This window comes from Galeopterus variegatus, unplaced genomic scaffold, assembly GCF_000696425.1.
Source record: "Galeopterus variegatus unplaced genomic scaffold, G_variegatus-3.0.2 Scaffold12398, whole genome shotgun sequence".
NCBI classification, from domain to species: domain Eukaryota; kingdom Metazoa; phylum Chordata; class Mammalia; order Dermoptera; family Cynocephalidae; genus Galeopterus; species Galeopterus variegatus.
This window is the reverse complement of record NW_007738509.1, coordinates 40,244-57,435: the sequence shown is the minus strand read 5'-3', so window position 1 is coordinate 57,435 and position 17,192 is coordinate 40,244. Positions and strand designations below refer to the sequence as shown.

Below are 17,192 nucleotides of genomic sequence, written 5' to 3'. Positions count from 1 at the left end.
TCCCACCCCCTGATTAGGACTACAAGCTTGCTCACTTCTTTTTTTTTTTTTTTTAATGGAACAAGCTTATTTTCTTAGTATTTACAAATGCTTTTCCCTTTCATGGAACTACTTTATGTTTATATTATAAAGCACATCTTACATATTTTATAATGTTTTTTCTAGGAAGTCTGCCTGGATTTGCAGCTCTCTTTTGTGCTTCAATTAATCATTTAACCTTTCCCTATCAGTTACAGTTTTAAGCTGTACTGGGAATTATTTGTTTTCTCATTTCCCTCTACCCCACCCCCCCATCCCCAAACACACACATACACACACACTCACAGGCATGCCTGCACACACTTTTTGCTTATTCTTCTTTTGAATAGGACCTTAGGGTAGTAACTGCATCCCTGCATCCCTCTGTTTAAAGTTCTCTGTAATTACTGCATTTATTAACTGATTTTGAGAGATTCGCTTTTCCCAATACCTCTATAGTAGCAATAGGAATTCTTAGACATGTTTGGAAGGGGGTGCCTTTTCAATGGGCTGCCTTCTCTACAAACCAGGGAAGAAGAAAACTCCCTACTCTATGTTCAGACTCTACCCTTAAGTTTGTTCTGCCAATGTAAGAACATCTCTATGTCTCTGAGATACATTGCTCTAAATCATACTCTTGCTGTAAAATTTCAAGAACCTGGGAAAAAAGTGTGGTGTCATAGAAAATATCTATTTTCCAAGAGGGACATGATAAAGTACATTATAAATATGAATGCAGAATATTGTCCTGGAACCTCCTTGGAACATGAATAGTCCTCATTGCAAAATGTAACCTTTGTTATAAAGCTGTTTAGTTGTTCAATTTTCCCCTTATTTATGAAATAATAATAACATTATATTAATTAAGGTTTTAATTAATCTAGAATTAGATAAAAATATTAGGATTACTGATTATGGCTGATGCGAGTAGAAGCATTTGGGGGGCTCTCATGACTTTTCTTTCTGTGTTAGACAGGACTATGAAGAGCTGGAAAAGAAGCTGAAAGAAGTTTTTAAGGAGCGAAGCACCATCCTCCGTCAGCTGACAAAGACATCAAGAGAACTTGATGGAATTAAAGTCAACCTTCAGGTGAGATGAAAACTAATTTTTCCAGAAGCAAAGAATGATTTGCCTCAGTGGATTAACATGCATTTTAACAGTTTTTAATATATTTCTGAGATTAACCATGGTAGTTATTACTTATTATTACAAGAGATTTGGAAAAAATGTCATATGAAATGCAGTAGGAACTGTGATTTGCAAATACAGAAATGAGAAAATTGTATGCTTGGCAAAGCCATCAGTTCCTCACAACTTCTAAGATCAATTTGACCCCTGTGATTTTCATATTATAAAATGAGATAAAGTAATTATGACCAAGACTTTAATGAATGCAGAAATAATGTCAAGAAGAGAATTTTAAATTCTCTCATGATAGAGCTGAAGATTCTTTAATAAACGTCATTATCGTAATAGGTAGATGCCTTAGAAATGAGAGTATCATCTGTAAAAATGTATGGTGAAATTTCAATCCAAAAACACAAAAGAGGGTCTATATCTGATAAGAAAAGTTTCAGAAATATCTGATATTTTTTTGATATTTGACTTAAACATTGCATACCTACAGTATGGTAAAGGCTTTGCATGTATTATATGATATAATTCTCATAACACATCTACAACGTAGGTGCTACTGTGATTTTTCTTGGTACACACAGGGAATCATGCTTAGAGAAGACAAGTTACTTTTGAATGTCACAAAAGAAGTCAAAGTTTAAATGCTGGTAATCTGGCTCCCGAGCCTCTCTATAAGTTATTGAATTGAACCATGTTTCTGAACCAGGTGGAGTCACCACTGTCCATACTGTTCTCCTTAGCTTTCTGCTCCCATGATAATGACATTGATGATGACAATGACGGTGATGACAATGATGGTGGTGTCAGTAACCACTATGGCTTATTGAACATGGTCAAGGTCCTGTAAAACGTATTCTTTCTACAATTTTTACTTAATTTTTAAATGAAGACTTTGCTTTAGTTATTATTAGTCTCATTTTATAGGTGAGAAAACATAGTTACAGAAAGGTTAAGAAGCTTAGAGAACCCCAATAGGGAACAGAGCTGGTATTTAAACCCAATATACAAGTTCCTGTTCCAGAAGTTGTGTTGCATCTGGAAAAGAAGAAAATAAGAGGGGAAAAAAAAATTCACAACCCACTAGGACATAGAGACAGTAGCAGAATGATAGCAGTGCAGGAATAATAGTGCTATGATGGAAGTGTGCACAGAGCACTAGGGAAACATGGATTAGGATGAAATGGGAGCATATTGATTTCCTCTGGGAAGCCAATGCCTGAGCTGCACTTTACTATTAAGTGGGAACTCACCCGGTGAATGAGACTAGCAAGAGTATTCAAGCACCTGCATCTTCTCAGAAGCACGGAACACCTGGCACACTGAGACTATTGCAAGCATATGGTCAGATGCCCAGGAGAGTTCAGTGTTTACAATAGTCCCAGGTTACTCGTTCTCTCTATACCAGTAGCCTAAGTCAAGACGTCTAATAACAGTCTAGAAAGTTGCTTGATAAAAATGTACAATTTCATGGAGTTGCATTTTCTGAAGAGGAAGCAATACTACCACTAAATTTAGTTGCGATTTTAAAAATGCCTTTTGTTTATTTTGTACCGGCTATTGTGTAAGACGTTTTTCACTTTTTATCTTATTGAATCCTTTTAGCAACTACTATGCAAAATTAAAGTAATACTATATTCATTATAAAATTTGTAAACAAGACACAAATAGGCCACAGGAATTGACCAACATCAGGGGTATAATAAATGATAATTCTAGATTTCAAGCTTATGTTGAATAACTATATAGTTCGTTGTACATTTTTTTTTTTTTTTTTTTTTTTTTTACAAATGGAACTTCATGAAGGTAGGAGCTTTGAAAGCCTTGTTAGTCTCTGTAACCACAGAATTTGGATGGGACAATCACACAGGGCAATCAATCAACATACTGACTAATTATCAACCTTTGGAATCCTTAAGGAAACCAAGATTATTTTCAGAGAATTATATTCCACTATATGTTCTTGGTTAAATGATAACTAAGAACACCCCCGCTCTTCTATTTGGGTACACCTTACTCACTCCTATCTGTGTATCTGCACTTCTCGTTTCAGCATCTCAGTTTTGCCCTTTAAAAAAAGAAATTCTCTAGTACAGTCCCTTGACCTTTAAATCTTGCTTTTCTTCAGAATGCCCAGAGTACAGAAGATGGTTATTAAATGAATAAGCATATTCTTATTGCACTTTTCACCACGTGCTTTCAAATATCTATTATCCCCTTTGAGTTTTCCAATAACTGTCTAAAATAGGCTCTTCGGAATTCCTTTCTTTGCTTTTCAGATGAGGAAATCAAAGGACCAGTTTTGTTACCTGCTCAGGTTATATGACTGTGATGCACTTTTGTGTGTAAATCTTATGAAGGATGAATTTTTTTCCCCATTTTAATTCCTCATTTTGCTTTCTTTACATTTTATGTAAAGCTACTCTTTCCAAATAAATATAACACTGTTTATTGACTGCTTCCTAATGATAACCTCAGTCAGCCATTGCAAGAAAAGGTTTTTCTTGTGAAGTTCATCCCCCTCATTCCCATTATAATACTTATTATACTATATTAAAATTATCTATGTTTAATACTAGATTGAAAAATTGTGAAGGTAAGCACCACACCTGTGCACAGGTCTTTCCATAATTCATGATAGATATTTGTTAAATAAATATTAAAGTGTTCGCCCTTCTTGCTATTGTCAGTTCCCTACCTGTCACAGCCGCTCTTCTGCAAGCAGTATTATTGCTTCTCAGTTTCAACTTGTAATATCAAGAATGACAGGGTATTCTATTAAATAGTTTATTGAGTATAAATAAGAAAATTAGTAGGGAAGGCTTAATGGGACAGATTCTCTTATGAGAAAAATCTCAAGGGCTTGTCTTCTTTAATTCCTGTTCCTTGAAATCTTAATTTGCTGGAGTATATAAACATTAATAACTGAGGTGATATGTATTTTTTTCTTAATACCCTATCTGGAGAGGCCAGTTACAATTTTACATGGCCCTGTAATTTTGTTTATCCTATTGAAGTACTCATAAATAAAAAATAGACCAAACCAGACAGGTGCATACTTTTTGACTGCTTTGGTCTTGAATTGTATTTTCTAGCTTACCTAGGGAAGCTTTCTATATCCCCCTGTATTTGTAGAAACTATTCCGGAGCTGGTTTAAAATGCTTGCAGTGAACACAGCAAAACATCAAAGGAGGAGTAGAAGATATAGCTTATATTCACTTATAAGAAGGCCTAGATATTTGGAAAGTAGTTTCTTCTCCATGAAACCTCTAAAAGCCGAGACTGCTTAATACCTTTCACCTACTGTGTAGCACATGCACTAGCTGTGTCATGAATTCCTGTGTGTATCTTAGGGCCCTGAAGACACCGTGGCTTTGTTTTCACATTCTTGTTCCAGAACACAGGTATGGTCATAACTAGTACCATAGAGCCAAAAATAAAGTGAATCTCAGTTTTTCACTTGAATAAGACTACCTTTTCCCACTTTTCTTATCAGTCTTTAAAAAACGATGAGCAATCTGCCAAAAGTGATGTTCAGAAGCTCCTGGAATTAGGCCAGAAACAAAGGTAAGACTTTGCTTTCTTTCTTTTTTTTTTTCCCCCTCAGTCCTTTTTTGCCAATGTGTCAAACTACATCTAGAAACTTCTCTAAAATCCGCTAATTCTAAATGCATGAACTTATTTGTCTTCTTACTTACACTTGAATGTACATGTGGTTGCCTTGGGAATCTTGTTGAAATGTAGATTCTTATACAGTAGATCTGGGGTGGGGCTTTGGATTCTGCATTTCTAACAAGCCCTTGGTGATGATGCTGCTGATGTTACTCTTCTCTAGAGCACAATTTGAGTGTTAAGGATCTGTGATAAGTCTGCCCATCAATAGATTTGATAACATTGACTTCAGTGGACCATATTTAATAGGATCAAAGCTTGATTATGGAGATAATGGTGGAATGGTATGAAATAGGGCAATCTTACTAACAACACAGGTAGAATTAATACAATATTATTAGTGTCGGTTTGTTTTCTTTTGAGGGAAGTGCGTTATGAGAGACTTTTATGAATTATAAAAAATACATCTGATTTTAAAATTGCTTCTTAAAGTCACAAAGAAAAGTCAAGGTATTTTAAGATAGAAACAAACTGACATTTATTATGCATTTACTAGAGGCTCTTCTAGTCATTTTATTTATGTTTTCTTGTTTCATCCTCACAACTACCTTTGAAAGTGGTGCTGGTGGTTGTGGCAGTGAGTGATCGAACATTTGTTAAGTAATTCTTTTCCAGGCATTGTGCTAAGCATCTGTCTTACATTTTGTCATCTAAACCTGACCACTATCCTATGAGGTAGTTCTACCATCTTGTCCATTTTTTATAAATAAATAAACTGAGTCTGAAAAAGCCTTTTGACTTTAGATTGGGAATTTTAAATTAGTGTAGGTGCTAGTAAGACTGGGACAGGCTTATGTTTTGTTTTGTTTGGTTTGGTTTTTTGCTGTTGCTTTGAGGGAGTTTCTGTAGCCAGAATTAATAAACAAGTACGCGTGCGTGCGCACACATACACACACTCACACACTAACCCTTATCTAATATCTGATCTTTTTTGAAGTTATAGCTGGGTGATAAAATGAAGACACAGGAAGATAATATCATTTGTCGTAAATGAGCAAAACCTAACCCCTAAGAGGAATGCAAATTTAAGAAATATTTACCTTTTTAATAAAGGAGACAGGGTCAATATGCATTTGTGAGCTTGAGACAGAATGTGTGTGTGTGTGTGTGTGTGTGTGTGTGTGTGTAGATTTGTATTTCCTTTATTATCCCTCTTAAATGAGGCAGCCCTCAAGTTAGAGAAAAGCCTCTTTTCCCTTTGTTTTTACAAAAAGTCTCAGGCCTTATAAAGGATGTGTATAGCACAATACTTTAGTATTAATCAATTAGAAACAGCAGAAGGGAATAGTAATTTTACTATCAGCAAATCTACGGTGACTTTTTCCAATCAGCATGTTCATACTCTGGCATGCTGTCAGTGGAATTAGCTCTTCAACTCGCATTATTATATTGATTTGATTTAACACATTTAGCAGCTCACAGATAATTCACACAGTGGGATTCTTATAAAACATAGTGGCAGGGCAATTTCCTTTAAATACAGTCTGCTTTTAGTATTTGATTAGGAGAGAAAGCCTTTTATTACCAGAGCTCTTAGATACATCCTGTATGCTTATCTGTGACCTTATACAATTCTAGTTATCTGTTTCCTAAATGTAGAAAGACAACAAAACCTCCTTTTATAACATACACAAGAAGTAATTGAATTATATTATGTCCCTCTATTGTTCTCTGTTTTCTACTAAACTAGAGAAGAGATGAAGTCTCTCCAGGAGGCCCTGCAAAATCAACTTAAAGAGACATCTGAGAAAGCAGAAAAACACCAGGCAACTGTAAGTGTATTTTTTCTTTGTGCTCTTTGCTTTGGAGGTGGGAAATTGTTGCTTTCTTTTTCCTTCTTTTATATATAGGAATAAACATACATGTAAACAGTAAAAATGAAAATATAGTAAAAGAAGCTTCAGTCACCATGATCAGAGTAATACTTGGTCAGCATTCTTTCTAAGAAAAGATTTATGTTTTATTTTATTCTAAGGTGTCTTTAAATTTCCAACCTTCTTTTATGAATGAGTGACCAAGGGACAGTGTTTAGCAAAGGTGCTGGTTCAGACCCCACATCAGTGGTTCTGGGATTGTGAGATGGAACTCACCTTAAAGTAAGGTAAGCTATGCAGATTCCTAACACACCCCACAGCCACTGTATAGAAATCTCTCAGGAGCAAGGCCATACCATCTGCCTATTTAATCAACTCCACAGGTTACTGGGATACACCCCAAGAGTTAAGGATTAAACTGCTCCTCCAGATTTTCTCCCTCAAATGATGTCTTCTTGACCCACCTCTCCTCCCCTCACATTTCAGCTCTTATAATTAATATCCATCATTGGCAGGAGGGATGGTACTACTGAGAAAACTAGATTTCTACCTTATTCCCCAGACCCACTTTATGTACCATTTATGGCAATTGGAACTTATACTTTGTTTTCAGGGCCTGAGTCTGTTTTAAAATATAGTGTTTTCATAGATAACATGAGATATAGTAAGGCCTACAGACCAGGAAACCATTGAAAAGATATTTATTTTTCAAATTTTTCAAGAGAGGTGGCATGTCACACAACAGGAGCCCATGTGGGGAAGCACCAGGACTGATCAGGAAGCAGATGGAGAGGGGGAAACTGTGGGCAAGAGCATTTATTGTGGTTTCTGAGGCATTGGGAGGGAGAGGCAAAGTAAGAAGGCTTAAAATTGGTCAATTTGAATGATTTCAGTGGGCTATGGGATATAAAGGCTGTACTGAGTTGTGGATACCTGACCCTGAGGTGATTAGGGCAGGTCTACAGTGGCCTAGAGTGTGACAGCCCAATAAAAGGGGAAGTTGTGGGTTTTGTCTCTGGATTAGTTGGTTTGTACTGGAAAAGCGGGCTCCCAGGAGAAGGACTCCTCCCGAGGGGTTGGGGCACCAATGAGGGTGTCAGGAGGCTAAGGCAGGATAACTCAAGCATATCACTGAGTTGTCCAGAATAAGACTGGGCTAGCACAGGCATGTAGGACAGGTGAAAAAGCATCAGGTTTACAGAAGCTAGAAACATGGTGAAGGCGGTATCTCCATCCAGGTCAATTACCTGAAATTCTAGGCCCTCTAAAAACTGTAAGGTAGTCTTTCGTTTGCAAAGCTTTCTTTAACAACCTTAATCAGAATATGGAGTTTTGCTTCCAATACTCAGTTTAGTCTGTTATCTGGTTTCTGGGGACAGCCTTTCTAACAATAATTGTTGACTTTCCTAGATACAGGATTGTTCTCTGTTAAGGATTCAGTGTTATTTGTTCCACTCACTTTTAAGGACATGCATGTTGGTTCTCATTGCTCACCTAAACTGCGGCCTAATGTCTGGCCATTTAGACACCAAATATTACATAAAAGAATATACATATTTCCATATTTCATATATTCAGTGTTGATCCCTCCCCTCAACACCTGACCCATTCTACTTAATGGCCCAAATTGCAATCTCATTTCTGCCTTGAACAGTTACATTTAATCTGGATTTCATCATAGCCTGGTGACAAATGATGTCAGTTAGAGCAGAATGGAAGTACTCACATTTACTATTTTATGAGATCCTCATAATAAAGCTATACTGTTTTATTGTTTCCTTATTGAAAATGAATAACTCAGAAGAGCTAAGTTTCTAGTTTTCATTTACACAGCTAGAAGGCAGAGGATCCAAGACAGGAACTCATGATTATTCCAGTATATTATGCAAACTGTCTAAGATCAAAAAAAGATGAGAGCTATAACTTCTGAATGAGCACAAGACAAGTTAAACTATTCAAGCATGGGAAATGTCATGGACAAAGAATGCACCATTGAGAAGAAGAAGAAGGTGGGATGAGCCGAGTTTTCCTTGCCCTCTTCCTAGCCTGCTTGAAGTGACTTCCTTATGGCTCAATCTTGTATCTTGAGGTTTAGCCACCTAAAACACTCTATTAAATCAGAAACTCCCTGAAGGGATTCATAATTTAGCATGTACTTCAGAATTACAGTGTTCTGGTTTCAAATTTCTAGCTAGCCATTTACTACTAGCTCTGTGTACTTGATCAAGCCCTATAACCTCTGTAAGTTTGCTTATTTATTAAATTTTAATGGTGATTTGCATTAAAATAACATCCATAATTTCCCTGAAATTATACCTGGCATGCAGGAGATAGTCAACACTTAACTAATATCATTCCCCTTTCCTCTCTGCTTGCCTTTGCAATTTCATTTTCACCACTTCTTAGCTGGGTAAATACAAGCAAATTATTTTATTTCTCTGAGGCCCTTTCATTGTAAGAAGTATGTCAGTGCTACTTATATAACAGTTTGTTTGGTGATTGTATGAGATGCATGCATATAATAGTGTTGAGCAGAGTGCATAATCAATTGTGAGGATCCTCGAAGTTGTATATCATCATCATAACCATCATCATCATCATCATCACTATGACTATTTTATTTTTCTAACCATTTAAAACACTTGCTAAGACTTATCAAGGATGACATAAAAATGAATACCTTAAAAAAGGAAGATTTATATTATATAGTCCATGTTCATTACTTAGGATTCTCTCATTCCTCAACTCTACTTATATTGCTATTTAAAATCATTTTGTTATGTAATTACTGGATACCACACCATGAATTTTCAATAACTTTTCTTAAAAGCTGGTGTTAAATTGTTTGAGACTGATTTCAGGCTCCCAGTAACAAATGCTATCTTTATGGGAATCAGACACATTATCTATCTATCAGTGATTGGCAACCTGGCTTCATTTTTTTTTTTTTTTGTCCTTTTTGAGACCGGCCGCACCGCGCTCAGCCAGTGAGTGCTGTGAGCGCACCAGTCCTCCCTATATAGGATCCGAACCCGCGGTGGGAGCGCTGCTGCGCTCCCAGCGCCGCACTCGGGAGAGTGCGCCACGAGCTCAGTCCTTCATTTTTGCTATTATTAACAACTACTAGATAATTGAAATTTTTCACCAATGACTTCCATTTTCTCAACTGCAGACTTTTTTTTTGTTCTCTATTGTTAATTTTTAAGATAACATAAAAATCATATATCTGTACATACTTATATATAATAGGTATATGCAAATGTAAATGTACATATATGGAGTTATTTGTATGAGTATGTGTATGTATGTGTGTGTGGAGAGAAGCAGAGAGATAGAGAGAGGGACATACAGAGGCACATTATATTTCAGGACAGGATTCTTCTTTATGCATTGCATTATTTAAAAAATATTTTTTTATAAATATAAAATCAAATACTACTAAATATTTCTCAGAAAATTACAATATAAAAAATTGCATATAATGTGTAACTCTTCAGTTAGAAATGGAAATCTTGATATAGCTAGGCGATATAAAATAATACGAGAAGATACACCTCATTCCTCTCTTGAAGTTAACAAATATACAGATCTATTCCCCTATCTAATGGTAAAGTTAGGAAATGTGTTCATTTCCAAAGATAATTCTATGTAAGGTGGCCCACGATGCAAAGGAGAAGGGGCTGCTTTGGTGGTCTTTGGTCTCTGACATGCGAAGATACAAAAGGAGATGAGCGATTCGAGAATGAAGACTCAAAAAGAGCGAATTTAAACAACTTTAAAGTGAGAAGCCAGTAGGAGCCTCTCCTTAGGCTCCTAAAGGTAATATATCCACTTGGAACGTTCTGGGACAAAAGGCTGATAAAAGCTTTACATTGACTGTGGTCAGAACACTCTAGACATGATTTACACCTCAGAAAGAGAACATCGGGACTAGAAAATACACTGTTCTTTCTGTCTTACACAGATGAATGCCCACTTTTCCATCTCATATTGGGCAATTTAATGAGTCTTTTATGAAATACATCACAGAGCAGAGCACTTATTTCTTGTGGGTTTTTTCTTGACTTCCACAGATGTAGGGACCTCCCATAGGGACCCTCCTACATCTCCTACATAGGCTTACTTGTTCTTAGTGTATGATTTATGTTATAATTGCCATTTTACATCTTCCAGTAGTGGAAGGAAAGAAGAATAAACACAGTTTTTAAAATCTGCTGTTAAAAGCAAGATTTTTTTTGACAATGATCCATCCCCATATCATAAGACAAATGTGATGTTTAAAAACCAAAACCAACCAACCAACCAAACAAAAAAAACCAGAAATGCCATCATCGTTAGAAATACTTCCTCAAATATTTTACAGGTTGATATCCTATTGTAATGTATTTAGAAACCTCCTTCCCTCCTGGGCCACAATATATGTTGACAAAATAAAAAATAATAATAAAATAAATAAATAATGTATTTAGGAAACAAACACAAAAACAAAATATCAAATAGGCTTACTTAAAAGTCAGTCCTATAGCAAACTACATAAATAAATTACATATTCAGGTTTGTCGTTCATACCTACTAGAAACATTATTTATAGAAATGTATTTTGATCACATCCAGTACATACACTCATGCACACGTTTCTATATATATAATGACTGAGAAAAAAAGTTTGTGACAAATCCTTCTCATGTGTGACATACTTATAATTTCCACTCTAATCTATTTTTTTAATGGTAGTCTTGATTTCCTACACTTTTATGTTCAAAATGTATGAAAAGTGGTTAGGCTTGATGCTATGATTTTATTAGAGTCTTAGAGCTTCTACATGCATTCAAAAATTCTTACTAGCATCTAAGAACTAGAAATTCTGGAATAAACTTTCTTCTTTTATTCACTCATTGTCATCAGAAGCACGTGTTAAATGCATATTTATGGAATTATTCTAAAATGACAAACATATGCCATTGCTAGCTCCTTCCCCTAAAATCAACTCTAGAGAGACTATAAACATTAGAGGAAAATATGGACTAAAGAATTGACAAAAACGAGTAAACAACACAATAAATGAAATAATTTCTGAGAATAAAGATGACTCACAGGAATGTGTGTACGTGTCTCGGGGAGGAGCAGTTGCTATTGACTGAGCAGAGAACTACAGTTGGATGCATGAGAGGGTAAATTGAAGGTCATCTGTAAATTCGGCTTTTTGGCTTTCCCCCACTCTTCCTTCAGAGTATCACTTCCTGCCCCTTCCTCCTGGAAATCAGTAGCAACAGCTCAGGCCTCTACTGTCATCATGTTATCTTCAGGGCAGTGCAAAGCTCTGCTGAAGTGAGGAGTTGAAGGAATCAGGAATGGTCAAGTCATACTCCCTACCCTTCCCCCTTCAGAACCTTCTCAGCAGCATTCTACGCTTAAAGTTCTCTACCCTGGATTTTTAATTTTCTGGCTACAAAAGCTGCCATCTTTCTTTAACACTTTTCCTGTACACAGTACCACCCAGAGTAGATAATATTCCAAAGAGAAAAATGTGGTAAGAGGCTAAAATAACAACACATTTGAGATATAGAGCTACTAAAAAGAAAGACCATACATTGGACCACAAATGCACTCTGAAGCAGAATTGTTGGAGTAAATGAATTAAGAATTAAAATTAACATGTTAAATACATCCAAGGAGATAAGGGAGATATTAACAACACAGAGAAAAAATAAGAATCCATAAAAACGAGCTATTTAAAAATTTTAAATAGAGACAATATCCAATATTCAATAGCTAAAATAAATAACTCACTAGAAGGTGTAAGTACCAGTAAGAAAATAATAATGATAAAAAAAAATTCACAGAGAGCATCTGGGAAAGACCCCCGTCCCCCCAAAAAAATAGAAAATAGAATATAAACATTAAAAGATATGAAGACTGGAAATAAAAGTGCCTGGTAAAAAAAAATTCACAGAGAGCATCTGGGAAAGACCCCCGTCCCCCCCAAAAAATAGAAAATAGAATATAAACATTAAAAGATATGAAGACTGGAAATAAAAGTGCCTGGTATCTGAGTCATAGAATAAAAGCACAAATATAAATAAATGGAAATCTTGCCATGCTATAGTGAAATTTAAGAATATCGAAATCAAAGATTCAATTGCAAAATCTTCCTAAAGTAAGAGTAGGGCAACAATCAGACAGACATCAGACTTCTTAACAGTACAAATTCAAGAAAACAATTGCCAAGAATTGGAACTAATCTAAATGTTCATCATCACATGACTGGATAAGGAAAATATGGTATATTTACACAATGGAATACTGCTGTGCTTTAAAAAGAATGCAGTACTGCCATTTGCAGCAACATGGGTAAACTTGGAGAAAATTATGTTAATTGAAATAAGTCAGTCACAGAAAGAAAAATACCACATCCTCCCTTATAAGTGGGAGCTAAAAATAGTAAATAAATAAACAAATAAACAAAAAAAGAAAGATATAACAATTACGATAATACATTGAAATTTCAAAAGAACAACTGAGGTTACCAAAGTGGGAAATGGGGACGGTGAATAAGGGAGGAATTGGTAAGGGGCCACAAAAATCTATTGCATTGTATAATGTTGAATATGCTAATTATCCTGATTGGAACATCACATATTGGACACAGGTATTGATATTTTATCCTATACCCTGCACACATGTACAATCAACTGTGTTCCAGTAAAACTAAATTAATTAATTAAAAAAAAACAAACAATGAAGCAATGATTTAGTTCATTGCTTCTAGATTATACTAGCCATCTAAATTGGCATTCCAATGTTAAGGCATATAAGATATCAGAAGCATTGCCCCGCAAAGTTCTATTTTGAAGATCCTCCTGAAGGAAATACTCAAAAAGTTGATACAAATACAGTGGACTTTGCACATGATGTGTGAAGTCTTAGTGAGCAGATACCTTGGCAGATTTAGATTTCCACTTAGGAAACATAGAAACAAAGGGAAAAGAACATGATTCGGATGAGGACAGTGCAACCAAAGAAAAATATAGTAAGTAAACAGGAATTTATTGTAAATTTTACCTATCTATCTATCTATAAACTTAAAAACAATCATTGCAAAAGAAAAATTAAAGTTCATAACTTTGAAACTCATGTGCAGGAAAACTTGATTTACTCAATGGAAAAAAAGAAATGGAAAAAATTAAATTGATTTATCGAGTAGAAAGAAAAAAGTAAGCAAAAAATTCAAGATGGCCAAAGTTGCAATGTGTTAAAAATCACAATACATTAAAATGGGTTAAATTTAGAAATTTAATTTTCAAAATAAGATAGAATAAGCAAAATTAAGATAATAGGACACTATATACAAATGTGCTGTATTTAAAAATTGAAAATAACTGCACTCTTAAAATAAAAAGATAGAAAAAATATATGCAAAACAACATGAAAGAAAGAAAAAAATGGCTATGATAATATTGCCTGGTAATTCAAACTTATGGAAAAAAGATGTAATAAGTGAAGGCATAATACACCAGAAAAAAACAAACAAAAAAATTAAGACCATCAGAAACGTATATGCACCTAATGATATAGTTTCAATATTCATCAATCCTTAAGTAATAAGAGAAATATGTAGGCAGATACATCAAATATCTTGAAAATAGAATTGATAGATTTGAACTATTATATATAGAGAGACAAATCTCTAACAAAGTGCCTGTATTTTTTTGAGTGTACACATAACATTTATAGAAATGTTATAGAAATAAATTATGTAATAAAGTTCTATAAATTTGAAAATATTAATAGCATATATAATGTTGTACAACCCTATTTTAATAAAATTAAAAATTATTTTTAAAAATAGTCAGCTAATTTCTTGTTTGGAAAATATATAATAAATTTTATAATAACTATTGGATTGGTAAGAAATGATAAAAGACTTTAAGACATACTAAGTACTTAATAGTAATGAAAAAAATTCATGCCAAAATAATACTAAGCAGGAAATTTATATCTCAAACTTATTGTTCAAGAAAGATAAGAGATAAACATCATTAATTCAACAAACTGTTTAAAAAGCAAAAGATCAAACTCAGGGTAATAAGGAAAAGAGAGAATTATAAAGACTACAGTAGAAAACAAGAAAATATAAATCAAAGAAACAGACATAACCCCCAAAATTCTAAGTGAGTTCTTTGAAAAAATTATGACACAAAATCTTTTGGAAAGATTGAAAGAGAAAGACTCAAATTTTAAAATATTGAATAAAAGGAAAAGGGAAATAACCATATCCACAATTCAAACAGAAATATTATGGGCAACTGGCCTCTGACAAATTTTAAAATCTGTATTTATATCCTTTCTTAAATAAATATAAAGTTCCAAAATTTCTGAAAGAAGAAATATAGTACTCAAACAATATGTTTGGAATTTTGTTGTACAAAAAGATAGTCTTTCTCCCAAATTCCAGGGTGAGAATGTTTTAATGGTGACTTCTACCTAATTTTCAAATAGTAATTAATTTCTAACACATGCAAAAGTATTTTCTGGAAGATAGGAAAAGAGCTAAAGCTCTCATCTTATTTCATGAGCATATGAATTTATGATTCCAAAATCAATAAATAATAATATGCCTAAATAAACAAATAGATATATTTCACAAATGTAGAAGTAAAAGTCCTGAATAAACAAATCCAGGAGTATATTTACAAAATATACATCATGTTTGATGAATGAAAACATCTACAGCTGACAGAAATAATACTTATTTCTTAAGGACATGTATTCCATGTTTAAAATTGAATGAGTAATATGTTCTAACCAAGTCCAAAATGAGATGACAGAAACTTTAACAAATGTGGGAAAGACATATACATTTTTATATACATGCACACACATATATATAATGATAATTTTATTTTTTATGTTTATTTTGTTGGTGATTGAATCTAGGAAAAGACAAATTTCATATCAGTGGGATCACCTATTTCAAATGTTGGTAAAAACTCAGAATGCTTTGTGATTTTTCTCCCTATTTGAAGATTCAAGTTTAACTAAGGAATAAATTACTACATATTTTTAAACATTTTTATTGTTATAAACCATTCACTAATTATTTTTCCTGCTAGGAAGACTGGTGTAGTTGTAATTGAAGGTTGGATGGAAAAGGAAGATTAAGATAATTGTAATGGCTCTCTCTCAAATAGGGAGAAAATTTGAATTTGATTCTACAAATACGTTGTGCTATGTTAAATTTAAGACCAGGTATTCTTATGTGCTGCCTTTGATTAAATATTTAATTACTATGCTTTTTTCCCAATAAAAATGAAAATTGTATGTTTTGTGTATAAGATATTTCAAATACCTATAGCATTTGGTAAGTCCATAGTAAAATTCTATGAAATGTAAAAGTGATTTTACTTATTAAATTACAAAAATGTAAAAGAAGATACTTTTCTNATGAAATGTAAAAGTGATTTTACTTATTAAATTACAAAAATGTAAAAGAAGATACTTTTCTAAAAAATTTAATTGTAAATGTGGTAAATCTGTCTTAATCTAATTTTGTTTGAAAGTACTCTTTATTAAAATGCGGACATTTGTTTTTATCCCTAAGAAAATAATGGACTGGCAAATCTTTCAAACCTGTGTTCCTCATGGAAAACCTTAACAGACAGCAAGGAAGATGAGTTTTCAGGTGTAGCGAGGATAATTAAAGATATTAATTATCATTGGATGCAATTTACTACTCTAGTTAATTTTTGTGGCTTAAACTTGTCCTACGTGAGACATAATTATCATAAAGCAAGAGTTAGCTTCAAGCTCTGACTCTCATTAAGAATAATGACTTGCTGTGTTCTTCCATGCCTTATTCAAAGTAAATACATGGTATTTTCTGTCTTTGATAATTATCTTCTAACTACCTGCTAGGAATGCTTGTTTTTCCAAGGATGATAAACCTACAGAGATTCTAAACCAGTGGTCTCAAAATGGTAATACTTTTAAAATATTCTGAATATATATTAGGTCCTGAGTATTTAAATATCACATGCTTGAATTTTTCTGTCCTTGTTAGACATTTAAATAATTATAGTCTTGACACTGCAATATGTTTTTATTATACTCTTAATTAAAATTAATTGTTAATTATAGGCAAGATATGCTGAACAGTAACAATATGTGAGGATTTGGGGAAAATAATGGAATCAGTGAAACAGCAGGTTATTAATAGATGGGTGATATCTTTGTTTCATCAGCCAAATTGAACTATCCTCCTAATGGGACAGTGAGTGTGACTAATGTTTTTGGGTTGCTGTCAGTGTCTTCACAGTTCAATTTACCTTGAAGATTAATATGGATAAAACAATATGCATAACAGTTCTCAGGCTTCTCCTTCTGTTTTATATGTACTTTAACCATTAAAATTATTTGGTTCTATCCCTCTGCCAACTGACTTTCTCTGTTTACGAGTTAACTGTACAGCACTTGACTTACCATAGCCTTATAACATTCTTTATCTGCCTCAGCTGCTAACTAAACAGGTCTTTCTGAGGATCCTAGGTCAGAT

The 17,192-nt window shown here is 33.8% G+C and overlaps 1 protein-coding gene across 1 annotated transcript in view; it reads left to right on the top strand.

Annotated features, from left to right (window-relative positions):
• Positions 1-990: 990 nt before the first annotated feature.
• LOC103581118 (leucine zipper protein 2) overlaps positions 991-17,192 on the top strand; it is a gene marked incomplete at both ends in the record, with an annotated part of 18,095 nt that continues 1,893 nt past the window's right edge. Inside the window, 3 exons of the mRNA XM_008563025.1 lie at positions 991-1,108; positions 4,651-4,721; positions 6,517-6,598. Coding sequence (XP_008561247.1) covers positions 991-1,108; positions 4,651-4,721; positions 6,517-6,598 — 271 coding nt within the window. The remainder of the gene's footprint in view (positions 1,109-4,650; positions 4,722-6,516; positions 6,599-17,192) is intronic.